Source organism: Nematolebias whitei, chromosome 13, assembly GCF_014905685.2.
Source record: "Nematolebias whitei isolate Nwh7 chromosome 13, NemWhi1, whole genome shotgun sequence".
Taxonomy (NCBI): Eukaryota; Metazoa; Chordata; class Actinopteri; order Cyprinodontiformes; family Rivulidae; genus Nematolebias; species Nematolebias whitei.
In genome coordinates, this window is record NC_056510.1 from 44047781 (window position 1) to 44068134 (window position 20354).

Here is a 20354-nt window from a genome sequence, read left to right on the forward strand (position 1 = left end):
TGTAGTATGACATATAAGGAAATATATACATACTTTTCACGAGTTCCTCATCTTTCTGACTGTGTAAATGTCGTGCATTGAATTTTAACAGAAATGCGAACGAGAGACGTTATTATCTTTGACCCATCAAATGAATGCGGTCATTTATTTTCAGAATCAAAGTTTAACATCAAACATTTACATTAATTTGGCAAAATATGAAAATAATAACAGACAAGTTTCACAGAAAATGGGCTTCAATCACGCGGCGGTGATTGAGGACTTTGCTTCAGATATTTCTAAAACATCTGTACTGATTTTAGAAGAGAGAGGAGAGTTTTAAGATGGAAATGGAGATTTATCTTACAGAGAGATATGTGAGGGAATTAATCTGTTATGACCAGAAACGTGCACGCTCCATCAGATCTCAGCTGGCCTCCGGTACACTTAGTCGAAAATGGAACCTTCTACCTGGTTGACGATGGAATCAGCGTCGGCGTAGGTTCCTTTCTGACTCTTTCAGCGTCTCCGTGAGAACTGCCAAACCCTTAGAGAGTCGTACGTGGTGTTCAAACAGAAATTATAATCCCAACATCGTCACTGCATTCTGTATTCCAACGGAAGCACTCTGGGCTTCAGACATCAGAGTTTTCTCCTTCAGACATCAGAGTTCTCCGACTCTAGAACTTCTTCAGAACCTCCATTACTCTGAGACTCTTACTCTCTATCACTCCCAGACTCTAACAGAACCGGGAAGTTGCCACATTTTAAATGAGTTGACTTTCGGGTCAATTTTAGAGCTTTCTGATTCGTGGATGGACCAGAAAGAGGTGTGTTTTGTGACGTAAGATGTTATGATAAGCCAAGGGCAGAGAATGAGATTGTTCAACAACTAACAGAAAGATAATTGCAGAAAAACCAGACTTCGTGGCGTCTCCCTCTTATTATCTTCTGAAAAAGTTTAAACATGACATTTTTCCTCGGTAAACATTTTAGTTGACCGAAACCGACCTTTAACATACTTACAAAAGCTTGCTCATTGAAGACAGAAAATCAAGAAATGCATATTAACCTGATTTCTTCTTTGAATGAGGAATAAAAATCATTACTTACTGTTTATGTAAAATAAAAATGAGTAGTTCTCTTCAACCTGTAACATTGAGTGAACTGACACAATTTGATTATCAAACATTTGTAAAATAGTAATGATTATAAAAAGAGAGTGTTCTTTTCACTTGAATCTTCAAGAAAGAAAGTCTCCAGATGGCTCAAACTGTATTCAGATCAATGAAATAACAGTCTCTGTCCATCTGATAGATTTGAGGTCATCAGGGTCAGATCAGGTTCACTACACCTCCCTCCGCCCTGATCGGATGATCTGGCGGCAAGGTTGGCTCCGCCCTGGCTAGTCGCCTTGATCCCATCTGGCCTCGCTGTCCAGCTGTGACGTCACACTGGAACGAGGCTGCAGCTGGGCCGGCAAGTTGAAGACATCTGTCTCCACCTTCGCCTCCATCTCCAGAGTGGAAGGTTTTACCGATCGGTGTTTTTCCCTCGGTTCTCCCCCCCCCGGAGCCAAGCCTGGCAGTGGCACTTTTGGCAAAAGCTTCCAGGATGGACCAGCAACCTGTCCCTCAAGGGAAGCATGACCAGATGGTGACAAGGTCTCCAACCGAGCTCACCAGTGCCCATTCCAGACGGCCGCAGCGAACAACATCGCTCTGCTGGCCTACGGCATCTCTAAGAGGCTGGAGGAAGCAGACCTGCTGGAGGAGACAAAAGCCCCTTATCCACAAGGCCTTTTTCGGGCTCCCATGTAACTAGTTCGGACCGATTGCGTGGTTTATCCACAGTGCCTTCAGTGGTGGAACCCACCCCATTTTTGGGACCTACTTCTCTGAGGTCCCAGGTCTGGTTCTTGTTGGGTGTAGATGTGACATCAGCGCACTGTAGGTCACTGATTGGTCAGGGGGCGTATTCATTGGTGGAGGGCGGAGATCAAGGAGGTCATCCATTTTGGTTGTGTATTGTTTTCTGGCTCTTCTTCTTCTTCTAATACATGTTAGTGGTGCTTAGAAAAGAGCTTAATGTAGCACTAGCGCCACCAGCTGGTAAAGTGCGTTGATATTAAGAATCCACCCACTAGAGGTGAACAATCCACCCACTAAACGGGAACTATGGGCACTGTGGAGACAGAAAAAAAGAGGTCCCACCAGAATCGGACACAACAGGGTCCAACAAGAACCGGCCCTGTGGATAAGGGGCTAAAGAGCTCTCGCTGTAAAGCTGCTAATGTCATCTTAAACATGTGCCACCGCTGCGATCTGCCTGTCCTGCATGGCCACCTGGATGACCATGATCCAGATGACCACTTGGCTCCGCCTCTCACCATCCTTGTCCGAGAGGCTGCAGAAAGACCTGCTGGAGGGCCCCATCACCCCAGAGGCACTGTTCGGGGCCAACTTCAGGACCATCCTTGAGGAATCACAGAGGTCCGAGGAGGTCTCAGAGACTGTACACCATCTGGTGATGTCACAGTCAGTCCATCTGCCCTTCTGGCTGCTGGAAGGGGCAGCCTTGGCCAGCAACAGCACCAGAGGTGCTCCACAGCTGCGACAACGACTTCACACCCTGCTTCTCCGCCGGCCCCCTCCACCAGGTAACAGATCCTTGAGGGGAAGGTGTGTGTTTTTTGATGATGTATGTTTTTGATATAAAACAAACACCTCTGAAAGTAAAGTTTTTCATTTGAGACTGTCAGATCAGCTGATCTCTCAGCTGCCTCTCTTCACACATTCCCCACACAGAACGAGCCAGTAACCTCTAAACAGCGTTTTAAATGGCACCGTAGTTCAGTAAATATCACAAAACACTCGTCTGCTACGTCAGCTTAAATGATGTTTTTTTAGCAGACCGAGTCTGGTAAAATCCCTCGTTTTTCAGCCAGAGCCCATGTTTAATTTCTGCTGTTTTCTGCCCACTCACAGCACAGTGGGAGTAAACGTGTTTCTCCACGACAGCTGCAGCCGCCACCGAAACGGCGTCTCACTCAAAAAGCGCTCACGCCTCCTCTTGGTGCGCGCCAGCTCACCTCAGCTCTATGCGAGACCGCAGCCTGGGCCCAGCACAGAGGCACACATACAACCCTTTTTTCTGTCAGAGCCCCCAATGGGTTCCCGCATAGAATCTCCGGAGCGAGTGATGGCAGTAAGGATTTTTTAGTCTGGTTGACGTTCATGAGAAACATGACACAACACAAATGCATACCCGCTCTCCGAGCGCTACTCAGAGTGGCAGCGAGTGTATTCCGTGGACAGATGGACGGACCATCTGATCAGAAGGGGTTACACACTGCAGTTCGCAGTTCAACCCCCACCTTTTTAGAGGGATTATAGAGACAGTTCTGTCTTCTCCAGAACAGGGCTCGTCTTTCCAGTCAGAAGTTCAGGAATTTCTGACGAAAAACGTTATTTCCAGAGTTCCCAACGGAGAGGAAAATATGTTTTTTTTTCTCCCACTACTTCCTGGTTCTGATAAAAAAAACGGAGGGCTGAGATCCATTCTCAACCTGTTCATGTTCAGCAATTCGATCATGGAGAGACGATTCCACATGCTGACAAACAGCTGCTGGAGAACTTCACCAGAACGACTGGCTTTCACCTCCATAGATCTGAAGAGCGCATATTTTCACATTTCCATCATTCTGAAACACCCCACGCACGTTTTCGAAATGCGTGGAGACGGCTCTGCAGTAGTTACACATGGCAGGAATGAGAATTATTTTTATCTGGACGATCTGTTCTTATTAGCTCGGTCCAGTTAAAAAGCTGTCACACAGACTAAAACGCTAGTGTTACACCTGCTAAACCTGGGGTTTTCTATAAACTGGGAAAAAGTTCAGTTCGTCTGTCCCAGATGATTGTTTATCTGGAAGTGGAGCTAAACTCAACTACAATGAGAGCTGTTTGTCACAGCTGAGAGCCCAAGCTCTGTCAGCTCAGCTCCGCCGTGTCAAACCCTGCAGCGTAGTGACAGTCTGCCTGTCATGCGACGCTTGGGTCGATGTCAGCGGTCCACATCATGGTTCAGCTGGGCCTACTTCACATGAGATGCCTTCAGAGATGGTTCGCCTGCCTGCGCATAGATCCTGTGCGCCAGAAGAGGTGGATTATCTTTGTGCCCCCCCTCCATGAGAACCGATCTGAATCACTGTGGAATCCCCCTCATTCTGTCAGAGGGAGTTCCCATCAGCAGGCCTACGTCACACGTCTCAGTTTTCACAGACACGTTCCTGTCAAGCTGGGAGGAATGTGTCTGTCCCAAGCAGTGGGAGCACAATGGCTGGACCACATGTCGCTTTACATAATGTGCTAGAATGTTTTCACGGTCTGAAACGTGACTCAGCATTTTGCCTCTGCTGCGGGATCAGCATGTTCTGATCCACACAGACAACAAGGTGACGGCAGTTTACATAAACCGTGAGGGAGACGTGCGCTCAGCCCAACTGTTACGCATCGCGAAACAGCTGTTGTGTTGTGCACACAGAAACCTGCTCTCTATCAGAGCAGTGTACTTTCCCATTGTCCTGAACAGGCGAGCAGATATCATGTCAAGGGGCGGTCCCCGCCACAGAGACTGGAGCCTCCATCCTGAGCTGATTTCTCGGATTTTGGAACAGGTTTGGCCGAGCAACAGTGGATCTGTCCGCCACACGGGAGAACGCCCAGTGTCAATTATGGTTCTCACTGAGCCCACGAGACGACCCACCTTTAGGAGTGGACGCCTTCGCTCACAGCCCATGGCCAAAAATGCTCCTTTATGCGTTCCCTCCAGTCCTGCCGATATCACGGACCATGGACCGAGTCCGGGAGGAAGAACCATCAGTCATCCTTGTAGCTCCGGAACGCATATGCACTCCGTGGTTCCCGAATCTGCAGCGACTGATATCGGGTCTGCCGTGGAAACTGCTGTGGGGGGGGCCCTCTCCTCCAGGCAGGAAGAGCGATCAGGAGTTACCCAGAAATAGGTCAGCATCTTTGGGTCTGTCCACTGGACAGATCCATTTAGAAAAGATTGGCCTCCCACAGGGTGCGGTGCGTACGTTCAGGGTGCATGAGCTTCTTCCACCACAATGCTGCACACATCAAGTGGACAGTTTTTCAGCGCTGGTGCGCAGAGAAAGGCGTGGAGGCCATCTCATGGCCACTAGGTGGCATACTGTCCTTTCTGTAGCAGCTGATGGGCAGAGATCTAGCTTTCAGCACAATTAAAACTAATGATGCCGCTATTTCTGCCTGTCACTAGAGCTTTGGTGACAGAACAGTTCTTAATCACCCGTTGATGAAGCGTTTCCTGAAAGGTGTACGGAGACACAGACTGGTGTCACGTCCACTAGCTTCACAGTGAGACCTAACGATGGTCCTGCACGCTCTGATCAAAGCTCCTTCTGAGCTTTTCTATCAGGTTTCACTTAAATTTCTGTCATTTAAAACAGCCCTGCTGTTAGTTCTGACATCATCAAAGAGAGTGAGTGATTTATCTGCTCTCTTTGTTGCTCCCTCATGTCTCAGAATTCAAACTGATGGCAGTTTAGCTGTACTGCGTTTTAACCCTGCTCTGAAAAGCATCTCAAGCTCATTCAGATCGAGAGTGATAACCTTGGATGGGTTTTATCCTCCTCCTCATAACTCTGAAGAGGAAGCAACATCTCACCTCCTTCTGTCCCTTACACGCATTTTCCATTTTACGTGGCGCACATTGCCGCACTGCGCCGCTTTCAGCGTCTGTTCGTGCATTACAGGGACAGCTCTTCAGGACGCCCTCTTTCCACCCAGCATATCTCACACTGGTTGTGTGAGGCTATTTCTGAAGTTTACAGTTCATCTGGACTGGATCCTCCAGAGAATCTCAGCGCATTCCACCAGAGGGTTTTCATCCTCCATGGCTCTGCATGGAGGGATGACAGTGGAGGATATTTGTATGGTGGCTGCCTTGTCATCGCCGTGTTCAGTTATTCGTTTTTATCTACGTGATGTTCCTACTTTCTCCATGACCCATTCTGTTACTCAGGCTTCTGACAGAATGATTATTCTTTGTTTCATGGAGCCTCACTTTTGAGCTCACACCTGCTTGCATGCAGTCACAGTGTGAGATATTTATTATCAGTCACAAGTTCATGACTACTGATTTTATTATTAACCGGTTCATCCTGAGGAGGTTGGTCTGCTCTGTTCATCGTTACACTGTTACAGTTTGTATCCTCCATTGTTACTATTCACAGCAACAGGTCTTTTTCCTTACCAGAGATCTTCTCCGGTGCACTCCTGCGCATGGAGCACGCAGTTACACAGCGTGTAATTACGCACACAGAAGGCTGAGTGATGAAATTTTTTTGTGCAAGCAGGTTCTTCATGTTGTCTGAGTGGACCCAGTGAGGCATAGACTACATCCTGCTTCACCTTTAACTCACTTGCGATTGTCTTAAAGGGCGAAGCCTATACGAAATATAACGTTTGTTACGTATTGTAACCCCAGATTCTATGAGTATAGGCGTAGCCCTTTAAGCTCTGCGCCTCACTGGTTCCTTAATGGCTGAAGAAAAAAGCTATTTGGGAGCCGATTGCCCGGTCTCACCGTAATTTATACGGACCGGGGGTGAGACCCACACACAGCAGCTGGACGTGGACTAAAGTTTTCAGTGCTGCGCTGAGCACCTAGGGATAAACCCACTATCGACAGTCTTAAAGGGCTACGCCTATACTCATAGAATCTGGGGTTACAGTACGTAACCAATAATTTCAGGCAGTGCCAAAGACCAAGGGTACAAATGAGTTTAAGAGTTTTTAATATTGGACCTTGAAGGGACTTGTCTGATGGGAAGAAAAAGATCATTGGTTACGTATTGAAGTTTCCCTGCTTGAGTCAAGAGTCAGAGTCAGAGATTCTTTGTCGTTCGCACCTCATGTGGTACATGTGGTGGAGCGAAATTATGTACACAGGGTCCCAGTTACATCCAACAATAAAATGTCTAAGAAAAACAGTAATAACATCTAAGATATGAACTAAGAAAAACATCAACTAAATATGCACTAAGCACTCATAACATAAAAACATCAAACAGCACAAACCTGAACATGAATCTGTGTGAGCAGATGAGCACGCATGAACACATTAACATTTAAACAGATCAGCAGCAACATGTGATTTTTCACAGTGATTATTCTGGTTAGAGATTCATGAGGCTAACAAGCTTCAGGGTAGAAGCTGTTCCTCAGTCTAGTGGTTCTACACTTAATTCTCCTCAACCTCCTTCCTGAGGGGAGCGGGGCAAAAAGTGTGTGTGCTGGGTGAGTGGGGTCCTTCATGATGCAGGTGGCCCTCTTCCTGCATCTAGATGTGTGGATGTCTGTGATGGTGGGGAGGCTGACTCCAACATCTTCTGTGCAGTCTTCACCACTCTCTGCAAAGCTTTCCTTTCTGGAGCTGTGCAGTCTCCGTGCCACACGTTAATGCTGGGACACAGGATGCTCTCCACTGCACACCTGTAGAAGGAGGTGAGGACTGAGCTTCTCAGACCAGCTCGCCCCAGCAGCCTGAGGAAGTAGAGTCTCTGATGAGCTTTCTTGATCAGGCTGGTGGTGTTGTTGCTCCAGCTGAGGTTGTCATTCATGTGTACGCCCAAGTACTTGTAGCTGGAGACCACTTCCACTGCAGATCCTCCTACAGTGGGGAGAACAAGTATTTGATAGACTGTTGATTTTTCAGGTTTTCCCACTTGCAAAGCTTGTAGATGACTGTAATTTTTATCATAGGTACTCTTGAACTGTGAGTGATGGAATCTAAAACAAAAATCCAGAAAAATACAATGTATGATTTTTAAATAATTAATTTCCATTTTATTGTGTGAAATAAGTATTTGATACACCAGAAAAATGAAACTTAATATTTGGTACAGAAACCTTTGTTTGCAATTACAGAGATCAGACGTTTCCTGTAGTTCTTGACCAGGTTTGCACACACTGCAGCAGGGATTTTGGCCCACTCCATACAGATCTCCTCCAGAGCCTTCAGGTTTTGGGGCTGTCGCTGGGCCACACGGACTTTAAGCTCCCTCCAAAGATTTTCTATGGGATTCAGGTCTGGAGACTGGCTAGGCCACTCCAGGACCTTAAGATGTTTCCTACGGAGCCACTCTTTAGTTGCCCTGGCTGTGTGTTTTGGGTCGTTATCATGCTGGAAGACCCAGCCACGACCCATCTTCAGTGCTCTTACTGAGGGAAGGAGGTTGTTGGCCAAAATCTCACGATACATGGCCCCATCCATCCTTCCCACAATATGGTGCAGTCGTCCTGTCCCCTTTGCAGAAAAGCATCCCCAAAGAATGATGTTTCCACCGCCATGCTTCACGGTTGGGACGGTGTTCTTGGGGTTGTACTCATCATTCTTCTTCCTCCAAACATGACGAGTGGAGTTTAAACCAAAAAGTTCTATTTTTGTCTCATCAGACCACATGACCTTCTCCCATTCCTCCTTTGGATCATTCACATGGTCATTTGCAAACTTCAGACGGGTTTTGACATGCGATGGCTTGAGGAAGGGCACCTTGCGTGCACTGCAGGATTTTAATCCTTGACGGCGTAGAGTGTTACTGATTGTTTTCTTTGAGACTGTGGTCCTAGCTCTATTCAGGTCATTGACCAGGTCCTGCCGTGTAGTTCTGGGCTCATTCCTCACTTTCCTCAAGATCAATGATGCTCCACGAGGTGAGATCTTGCATGGCGCCCCAGACCGAGGGAGATTTTCCGTTATTTTGTATTTCTTCCATTTTCTAAAAATTGCACCAACTGTTGTTGCCTTCTCACCAAGCTGCTTGCCTATTGTCCTGTAGCCCATCCCAGCCTTGTGCAGGTCTACAATTTTATCCCTGATGTCCTTACACAGCTCTCTGGTCTTGGGCATTGTGGAGATGCTGGAGTCTGATTGATTGTGTGGACAGGTGTCTTTTATACAGGTCACGAGTCCAAACAGGTGCAGTTAATACAGGTAATGATTAGAGAACAGGAGGGCTTCTTAAAGAAGAACTAACATGTCTGTGAGAGCCAAAATTCTTACTGGTTGATAGATGATCAAATACTTATTTCACACAATAAAATGGAAATTAATTATTTAAAAATCATACATTGTATTTTTCTGGATTTTTGTTTTAGATTCCATCACTCACAGTTGAAGAGTACCTATGATAAAAATTACAGTCATCTACAAGCTTTGCAAGTGGGAAAACCTGAAAAATCAACAGTCTATCAAATACTTGTTCTCCCCACTGTATGTTCAGGGTGATCTAGGTGAGTTTGTTCCTTCTGAAGTCCACAATCATCTCCTTTGTCTTCTTCACATTGATGTGAAGGTTATTCTCTTTGCACCAGCTCTCCAGATGTTCCACCTCTTGCCTGTAGCTGGACTCATTGTTTGTGATGCATCCCACCACCGCTGTATCATCTGCAAACTTTACAATATGACAGCCTGGATGGGTAGCTGCACAATCATACGTGAGCAGAGTAAACAGGAGAGGGCTCAACACACATCCCTGAGGAGAGCCAGTGCTGAGGGTTATGGTGGAGAGGAGAAGTTGTGGATCCTCACTAACTGTGGTGTGTTTGTTAAGAAGTCTAGGACCTAGTTGCAAATGGAGGGGCTTAGTCCTATTGTGAATAGTTTGTCCATCAGGGTTTGGGGGATCATGGTGTTGAAGGCAGATGTGAAGTCCACAAAGACCATATGGACGTAGGAGTCCTTTTGCTCCAGGTGGTTGAGCGCAGTGTGGACCACAGAGGAGATGGCATCCTCTGTTGATCGGTTCTCACGGTATGCATACTGATGAGGGTCCTCGTTGATGTTTATAGTTGTTTTTAATGTGAGTCATGACCAGTTTTTCAAAGCATTTAGCGACTATCGGGGTGAGGGCCACTGGCCAATAGTCATTCAGACCAGTCACTGTAGAGCTTTTTGGGACTGGGATGATGGTGGCTGTCTTCAAGCAGGTGGGAACTGTCTCCAGGGTAAGTGAGGTGTTAAAGATGTCTGCCAGCACCTCACAGAGCTGATCGGCACAGTGTTTCAACACTTTTCCGGGGATGTTGTCTGGGCCGGTTGCCTTGTGCGGATTAATCCTCTTGAAAATACTCCTTACTTCTGCTGAGGTCTCACTGAGATGCTCTTCATCCGGTGGTGAGGTGAGTCTGGTGCTGGGTGGTCTGTTTGGGTCTTCAAAGCGTGCATAGAACTTGTTGAGGGCATCAGGCAGAGATGGGTCTTTGGGGCATTGTTCACTCCTTCCTTTATAATATGTTATGCACTTAATGCCCCTCCACAAGCTCCAAGGGTCTTGTGAGATGAATTGACCCTCGATTCTCGTTTATCTTTATCTTTCACTTTTTGAACGAGTAAACGTAGAAAAAAATGGCCTGCTAATAACAACAGAGCAGGGCTGTCTTTTATTTTTTATTTTTTAAACAGTTGTGTGACTGTGACATACCTGGATGACTGAGAAAACAAACTTTGTGTTTTTGAAACCATTAGTGAAAAGGCCAGACTTCAGGGGTATCTGAGGCAGGCTTGAAACACAAGAGTCAGGGTGGCTTCTGGGTAATACCAGATGGCTAGGCCTCAGACTGACGAAGCCTCTTGGATGAGGGGCGAAACGTTTCTTTAACAAAAAAACGAAGTCCAGATGACATGATTCAACCTTTTTTGTTGTTATATAGCTGGATGACTGAGAAAACAAACTTTGTGTCTTACTGATAAAAGTTTTATTTGTCAGCGATCTGGCTTTAATCAGGTCAATCCTGGCAGGAATTGGCGGACCTGCATCCTCATTTGACATCCTGGGGGGCTGAGACGGAGGCCGTAGGTTTTGAAAATCTCCTGCATCTGTTATCAAAAACACAGAGAATGTTGGGGAGCCGTGAAAGATCAAACACCTCTCAAGGACTCACTAGAAACATGTCACTGAATCTTATCAATCAAACCTTGAGCATCAGAAAGATGATCTCTTCATTTTATCTTTACTGACTGGCCTCATCAAGACTGATCTTAATATGGAAGAAGATCATGGAAACATTGTATTATCATTAATGCCAACAAGAGGGAGTAGGTAAAGTTATGAAGTCTACAGAATAAGTAAAGTAATAGAGCGTGGTGAGTGCACAGTACACATGTTTACTTCCAATTATTTATTGCAAATGGTTCACTCAACTGTTTACTCTTAACAGTCTAGGTGTTATCAGATAATTGTTGTAATGTTCAAATAAGCTACATCCATCCATTCTTTTTTACCTGTGTCTTCCTTTTTTCGGTTTGCGGGGGTCACTGGTGCCCCTGTCCAACCATCACTGTGCATGAGGCGGGGGACACCTGGACACGAGACAACCATTCACTCTCACTCACACCTAGGAACAATTTGGAGTTACCAGTTAGCCTAACATATATGTTTTTGGTATGTGGGGGGAAACTGGAGTACCTGGAGAAAACCCATGTATGCATGGAGAGAACATGCAAACTCCACCCGGAACGGCCCCCGGCCAGGATTTGAACTGGGACGACCTTCTCACTGAGAGGTGGCAGCTCTGCCAACTACGCCACTGTGCTGCCTACTAAACTACATTTTTATAGTATTCGTTTGATTTTTGTATTTCTAGTCTTCCCCCCCCCCCCCCCTCAAAAAAAAAAAAAAAAACATTTTTAAAATAAAATTGCATCCTTCTCTTTTTTTTCTTGTAAAATATTAAAAGTTTACATGTTTGTTTTTGTTTTTTTATTGATCTGGCTGTTTTTTCTTCTTCTTTCATGCAGACTGAAATCTAAGAGTGCCACCCCATCTGGTGATTCTGCAGTATGGGATCCTCCACTTGACCTCAGTTCAGCAGCAGAGAATGTCAATGCCCTGAATCAAATGGTTACTAATGAGAACAACGAGGAACCTCTAGAGTTTCAGCCTCAGTTGAAGCTTCCTGCCAATCTCAAAGAAATTAGAGTTCGAGTCAGCTATGTCAGCTCACCCAGCAGCTTCTACGTTCAACTCTCTGATTTTGACTCTCATCTTAAAAGGTCAGTATAAAGTAAAAACAATGTTAAAAGATTTTGCTGATACCCCCAATATTATCTACAATATCTAATACCATCTGGTTTTATGCCAGTTCACAAGCATACCGATTTGTTTACTTTAAACAGTCAATACGGTAGTCCTTCATTTATTGTGGGGATTTGGTTCCGAGCTTTCCCGCCGTAAGTGAAATTCCACAAAGTAGCGACTTTTATTTTTGTATTTATATACAGACCCTTTCCAAAAAATTTGAATATCATGGAAAAGTTAATTTCAATAATTACATTCAAAAAGTTGATCTTTAATAAATGATGGATTCAGGGCCCAGAATTTAAATGATTTCAATTATTTATTTGTTTATTTTTACATAATTTGGGCTTCCAGCTCATGATACCCACGAAAACAGGAAATCAAAAAATTAGAATACTGTTGAGAAATCAGCCCAAATGTTGCAGGACATGAATGTTTTAAACTGTGTGACACTAATCATCTACTTAACTCAAAAAGCACCTGCACAGGTTTCCCCAGGTGTCAATAAATTGCTTCAGCTTGGTTCAATTGTCTCAGTTCGGTTCAACATGGTGAAGACTGCAGACATAACAACTGACCAGAAGACCATCATTGAGACCCTCCATAGGATAGGTAAGCCACAAAAGTTCATAGCTAAGGAGGCTGGCTGTTCAGAGTGCTGTGTCCAAGCATATCAATGGAAAGTCTAGTGGAAGGGCAAAATGTGGCAGGAGAAGATGCACCAGCAAAAGCGATGACCGTGGGCTTCAGAGGATTATCAAACAGAAGATCCAGAATCTGGCAGAGATCCAGAAAGAGTGGAATGAGGCGGGAGTCACAGCTTCAAAAACCACCACATTCAGATGAATCCAGAAGATGGGCTACAACTGTCAGGTTCCTTGGTCCTCTTTTCCCATGAAAGTAAAGTGTCTTTCATTCAGAAATCAAGGTCCAAGGGTTTGGAAGAAGAAGGGTGAGGAACAGAACCCATACTGCTTGAGGTCCAGTGTGAAATATCCACAGTCAGTCATGATCTGGGGTGCAATGTCCAGTGCAGGTGTTTGTAAACTCTGCTTTCTTAAATTCAAGGTCACCGCTACAGTCTACCAGAATGTTTTAGAGGACTTCATGATTCCTTCTGCTGAGGATCTGTATGGAGATGCAGATTTCATCTTCCATCAGGACCTGGCCCCTGCTCATGCCACCAGAAGCACCAAAACCTGGTTTGATGCCCATGCCACAGTGCTCGACTGGCCAGCCAACTGTCTGGACCTAAACCCCATTAAGAATCTATGATGTATTCTCAAGAGGAACATGAGGGGCACCAGACCCAACAACAAAGAAGAGCTGACAGCAAACATCAAGGAAATCTGGGCTTCCATAACTCCCAGTCAATGCCACTCACATCGAGGCAGAGATTAAGACAAAGAGATTCACAACCAAGTATTGAAGATTGACATATGGTTTAGAAAGTACCATATTTTGACTGATTTGTTGTGATCCTAATTTATTTCTTTTTTTTCTGCAAAAACTGAGAAGTGTGGACTGATGTCTTCACAGTATTCTAATTTTATTAATCCCGTTTTCGTGGATTTCATGAGCTGGAAGCACAAATTGTGTAAAAATAAACAAACACTTGAAATCGTTTAAATTGTGAGTCCTGAATTCATCATCTATTAAAGATTAACTTTTTGAATGGAATTATGGAAGTTAAACAACTTTTCCATGATATTCTAATTTTTTGGAAAGGGTCTATATATATATATATATATATATATATATATAAAGGCTTTATAAACCACTCTTGCAATGTTCTAAACTCTTAAACCTTAGTCATTTTAACAACATAGTACTGTACTATACATAGTACTTCAGTTGAATCATGACTGAATTAGCTTCTCAGTGCAGTCAAGTTCTCCAAAGTCCTGCTAATGACCTCCTTATTTGATTCAGCTGTGTGGCATCAGAGACACATCTAAAAGTTGCAGGACTCTGGCCCTCGAGGCCTGGAGTTTGACACCTGTGTTTTAGAGCATTTAGTTTAGAAACATTGTTTAGGATGTTGCAATAGTGTAGGAAGGGTATAGGTTTTATATACACTACATTGCCAAAAGTATTTGCTCACCCATCCAAATGATCAGAATCAGGTGTTCCAATAACTTCCATGGCCACAGGTGTATAAAATGAAGCACCTAAGCATGCAGACGATTTTTACAAACATTTGTGAAAGAATGGGTCGCTGTCGGGAGCTCAGTGAATTCCACCATGGAACTGATAGGATGCCACCTCTGCAACAAATCCAGTCGTGAGATCTCCTCTCCTAAATATTCCACAGTCAACTGTCAGCTGTATTATAAGAAAATGGAAGTGTTTGGGAATGACAGCAACTCGGCTTCCAAGTGGTAGGCTACGTAAACTGACGGAGCGGGGTCAGCGGATGCTGAAGCGCATAGTGCGAAGAGGTCGCCAACTTTCTGCAGAGTCAATCACTACAGACCTCCACACTTCATGTGGCCTTCAGATTAGCTCAAGAACGGTGCACGGAGAGCTTCATGGAATGGGTTTCTATTGTCGAGCAACTGCATCCAAACCATACATCACCAACTGCAATGCAAAGCATCGGATGCAGTGGTGTAAAGCACGCTGCCACTGAACTCTAGAGCAGTGGAGGCACGTTCTCTGGAGTGACGAGTCACACTTCTCCATCTGGCAATCTGATGGACGAGTCTGGGTTTGGCGGTTGCCAGGAGAACGGTACTTGTGTGACTGCAGTGTGCCAAGTGTAAAGTTTGGTGGAGGGGGGACTAATGTGTGGGGTTGTTTTTCAGGAGCTGGGCTTGGCCCTTTAATTCCAGTGAAAGGAACTCTGACTGCTTCAACATACCAAGACATTTAGGACCATTCCATGCTCCCAACTTTGTGGGAACAGTTTGGAGCTGGCCTCCTTCTTCCAACAGGACTGTGCACAAAGCAAGGTCTATAAAGACATGGTTGCAGAGTCTGATGTGGATGAACTTGACTGACCTGCACAGAGTCCTGACCTCAACACGACAGAACACCTTTGGGATGAATTAGAGTGGAGACTGAGAGCCAGGCCTTCTCATTCAACATTAGTATGTGACCTCACAAATGTGCTTCTGGAAGAATGGTCAAAAATCCCCATAAACACACTCCTAAACCTTGTGGACAGCCCTCCCAGAAGAATTGAAGCTGTTCTAGCTGCAAAGGGTGGACCAACGTCATATTGAGGATTAGGAATGGGATGTCACTTAAGCTCATATGTGAATCAAGGCTGGTGAGCGAATACTTTTGGCAAGGGAGTGCGTGTATATATATATATATATATATATATATACTAATCCAAAAAACAATGGGTACACCTAAACAAAACAATGTAACTCCAAACCAGTCACACCTTTGTGGAATCAATGTCAGCAGTTAGTTAGTAACTTACTGAGAATCAGTTTCAGCTGCTGCTGTTCAAATGAAACACAACAGGAGGAATGAGAGACAATCATCAAGACAGCCTCTATAAGAGAGTGATTCTGCAGGTGGTGACCACAGGTCATTTCTCTGTTCTCGTCCTTTCTGGTTGAACTTTTAGTCACTTTTCATTTTGTCAGTTCTGTCACACATAGAGACATCATGAGGAGTTTTTTACAGCCCACTGAAGTTGATCAAGTAGTGCAGCTAATCCAAGATGGAACATCAATGAGAGCGGTGGCAAGAAGCTCTGCTGTGTCTCTCATCAGAGTCCAGAGCATGGAATAGATACCAGGAGACAGACCAGTACACCAGGAGACATGGAGGGGGCTGTAGGAGGGCTACAACCCAGCAGCAGGACCACTACCTCGTCCTTGGTGCAAAGAGGAACAGGAGGTCCACTGCCAGGGTCCTACAGAATGACCTCCAGCAGACCAGTGATGAACATGTTTCCACTCAAACTGTCAGAAACAGACTCCATGAGGGTGGTATATTTGTGAGTGGTAAAAATATGTGAACCTCTTAATTTGAAGGTGAAATTAGATTCAGGTGTTTTCAATCAATAGGATAATGGTCAGGTGTGAGTGGGCACCCTGTTTGATTTAAAGAACAGGGATCTGTCAAAGTCTGCTCTTCACATGTTTGTGGAAGTTTATCTTGACAGGAACAAAGGAGATTTCTGAGGGCCTCAGAAAAAGAGTTGTTGATGCTCATCAGGCTGGAAAAGCTCACAAAACCATCTGTAAAGAGTTTGGACTCCACCAATCCACAGACAACTTGTATACACTTGGAGGAACTTTATGACCATGGATACCCTCCCCAGATCAGATGGAGGTTCTTGTGATCAGGTAGAGGTTATGATCAGGTGGAGGTTATTATGATCAGGTGGAGGTTATTATTTTTATATAAAGTCTTTTCTCTTTCTCCCTCCTCTGAACCTTCTCCCCTCAGTCAGCCTTTATCTTTCAGCTTCCTCCTGCCTCTGAAATAGCTGAACTCATTCTGAAAGCCAAGCCCTCGACTTGTTCTCTGAATCCTCTCCCAACAGTGCTTCTAAAATCTTGCCTTTTTTCACTTCTCCTTATCATTTCTGCCATTATTCACTCTTCTCTTTCTTCAGGAACTGTTCCAACTATTTTCAAAACTGCAGTTGTCACTCCGATCTTCAAGAAACCTGGATTGGATCCAAATATTTTCAGTAATCTTTGCCCTATTTCTAACCTTCCATTCAACTCTCAAATTCTGGAAAAAACAGTTGCTTCTCAACTCCACCTCCATTTAACCAAAAACAGTCTATACGATCAGTTCCAGTCTGGTTTCCGCCCCGGTCACAGCACAGAATCTGCTCTCCGTATAATCACTAACACTCTTCTCATGGCAGCAGATTCAATTTCTCTCCTCATCCTCCTCGATCTCAGTGTGGCGTTTGATACCATTTCACAACATCCTCTTCCACAGACTTTCATCCATTGGCATCACCCATACATCCCTCGCTTGATTTCAGTCATATCTCTCTGGCCACACTCAGTTCATCCAACTTAAATCATTCAGATCCCACTCCTGTGACTTCAGGTGTGCCCCAAGGCCCTGTCCTGGGGCCCCTTCTTTTCATCATCTACCTTCTCCCACTTGGTCCGACTCGATCATAAATCCGTGGTTGATGCAGTCAGTGTTCCCTACCATTATACAAGCGGGGTGCCCTGCTGCGTCAACACAACCAAGCTCAGCCTACTGAACCGAGCTGTGCGCACCCTCGCCCCACCCACCTGCACTGACGTAGCTCCAAGTTAGCAGCAAGCTAGCTAAAAAGCTAAAGGCAACGTCCCTCATGCTGATGGGCTCAGAAAGTGTCGGGACAAACTGCGCTCAGCTCAGATGTGTATTCATGCCTTCACTTTTACAATTTGAATATCGCGGCATGACCCACGTGAGAGTAATCCGTTGACCGCTGCGTGGTGGGATGACGTTTTTTTGCCATGAAATTAGCATATCATGATATAATTTATTTTACCGGGCTCACCAGTTTCTGAAAGCAAAGCTTCACATACATTTACCACTCACAAATATGTAATATTAATAAATAAATGACCAAGTATAATAACTGGTTTGTTCCACTTTGGAGTAAGCTGTTTGGGGGAAGAATCAGTTTTGTTGTGTGTTTCCTTGACTGATGAAGCCTTCTGGATGGAAGGTGAAACGTTTCAGCACAAAAAAAGAAACTGTGCAGATGACCTGACTGAAAAATGTTGGACCAAGTATAACATTTGTGCCTCATTTGTTTAACTGGTTTCTCTTTATTTACTTTTAGAACTTGTTTAAAAATCTGATGTTTCAGGTCGTATTGATGCAGAAATACTTCCTGTGGGCCCCCCACCTGCAGGAGGGGCGATATGAGTTGGGTGCATGGTTGCCATGGGCAGTGGCTGAAGGCGGAGGCCTTTGCGCTCTGCTCTGGAACCAATTTCCTATAGAGTCAGGACCTTTTTTCACTGTGGAGTTGCCCATAGTGAGAGGTGCCGGGCTGGTGTGCATCTATTCGTATCCCCCCAACTTGGTGCCTGTGTGTTGAAGTTTTCCCTGGTAGATGAGAGGGTAGATTCACTGCACCTTCGGGGATAGGGACGGGCTCTAATGATTGTTTGTGCCTATGGGTCAAATGGGAGTTTGGAGTATTTGGCCATCTTGAAATCCTTAGCAGGGGTGCTGAAAGGTGCTGGGGACTCTTTTATTCTGCTGGGGGACTTCAGTGCCCACGTGGGTGGTGACAGTGTGACTTTGAGGGGCGTGATTGTGGCTTTCAACCACCACTGTACATTCACCGCTCAATTCCAGTCCAAAAAAAACATTAATCTCGAAACAACATTCAGTATTCAAATCCTTCTGTGACAGGCAACATCAGTGTTCTGCTTGTCGACCCAGAGATGTCAAATGACTTAATCGAATAGTAACGCCTTTTTTATTTTGTGTTTATAAAACTGCATAATGTGCTGTAGCTGCTCAATATACCCCTGCAAGAGTTGTGTCAAGTGTAAACCTATCAACAGATTCTAATGTTCTGTTGGGTTGGGTCACATGTTTCTTATGTCTTCATAAATCCAATTGTATCAACCGAGGAGGTCATGAGTAAATGATTACAAACTCACAAATGTCTTGATTTTGCTGTTTTTTTTAGGGTGTCTGAAATGGTGAAGCAGGAGTGTGCAGGAATGGAGCTCCAAAACGTGGCATGGAAAGCAGACATGTACTGTGCTGCACACGTTAATGGAGTGTGGGAGAGAGGACAGATCTGCACTGATGTTACGTCAGGCAACAATGCAGAAGTATAAAAACAAGACTATTCATTTTTTTTTACTAAATCTGGTTACAGTTGAGCTTGAAAAAGATTTAAATTAAAGTCAGTTTCTTGTCTTTTCATTTTATTTCTACAGTAGTCCCTCGCTACTTCGCGGCTTGTTTTTTTTGCAGATTCACTATTTCACAGTTTTTCAAAATAAGACTGGACAAGACACAATTGGCTGATTGATGGATGAGCCATGGGTTGTTTATTTAAAATAAATAATTTTAAATGATTTTACACCATGTGTGCAGCCCAGAAGTGCAGGGGAAGCTCCCTCCTGCAGCTGATCAGCTGATCTCCTTCTCTGCCACACACACACGTTTCTCCTGCTGCAGCAGCTTTTTAACCCTTTACTGTCCAGATGCACCGATCAACTTTTGTATTCCAACTTAAAATTCAAAGTATGTCACATCATAAAATCATCATATCACAAAATATAAAAGTGTTAAAAGTTATTTTTAATTATTTTAGAAATTCTATGTTCAGTTGTTTCAGTGTCATTGATCAAGAAGTTCATTTGTGCTCCGTGCTGCAGAGCTGACGCTGCGTGACATCCTGTGATGTCCTGCTGCACTTCTCTTCTCTACAATTTAAATTTAAACAGTGTAACATTTTAAATAAACAATCCATGCTGCATGGATTGTTTATTTAAAATGTTACACTGTTTAAATTTAAACTGTTTATTTAAGGACAGAGATTGGGAGTAACTGGTGATGAGTGTGATTATAGCCTGACACATGTCATGACAAAGTTTACTGAACTTGAACTTGATCTGAACTTGAACTTGGACTACTGTATCTCTACTTTGCGGTTTTTCCACTAATAGCTAGGGGCAGGATACTGAACCCCCGCGATAAACGAGGGACTACTGTACATAACGAAACTTAACAAAAATGTAAAACAAATCAACAAGCTGTACTTTATTGTTCTCAAAATGGTAGTTTACAAGTAAAAGGCAAGTAAATAAAGCTGATCCAGATCAACAGGGTTTTAAAGAAAATTTCAAGGTTGCTAGTTTCTGAAACAATCATCTAAAATTATGTTAGGATCTTTGAAGATAGTTTTTTTTGTTACATGTTATTTTGGTGCTACCCTAATTACAAATTAAACTGTCTCAATAGGTGAAAAGGTGTGACCATGGCAGTATGGTGAAACTCCCTGTATGCAGCCTGCGACCACTTCCACCCTCTTTGTTTGGCTCCCTGGCACTGGAGTGTACTCTAAATGATATCAGGTGTGTAGTCAATCATAATGTTATTTACCACAGAGGTGTGGAAATTTCCCAGTTCTGAGATGTGTCTTGATGTGGCTAGTTATCTTTAAAATCTCTAAGAAGAATTGAACAAAATCTAGTCGGGTGCTCTGTAGGGATTCTTCTTTTTGAAACGTTTTGTCTTTTATCCAAAAGACTTCTTTATTCTGAGGAGCTGCTATAAACTCTAATCTTAT

At 44.3% G+C, this 20354-nt stretch overlaps 1 protein-coding gene across 1 annotated transcript in view; it reads left to right on the plus strand.

Moving 5' to 3' along the window:
* rnf17 (ring finger protein 17) overlaps positions 1-20354 on the plus strand; it is a 116478-nt gene that overhangs the window by 35515 nt on the left and 60609 nt on the right. Inside the window, exons 21-24 of the mRNA XM_037686726.1 lie at positions 11827-11914; positions 11963-12081; positions 18741-18888; positions 20027-20139. Coding sequence (XP_037542654.1) covers positions 11827-11914; positions 11963-12081; positions 18741-18888; positions 20027-20139 — 468 coding nt within the window. The remainder of the gene's footprint in view (positions 1-11826; positions 11915-11962; positions 12082-18740; positions 18889-20026; positions 20140-20354) is intronic.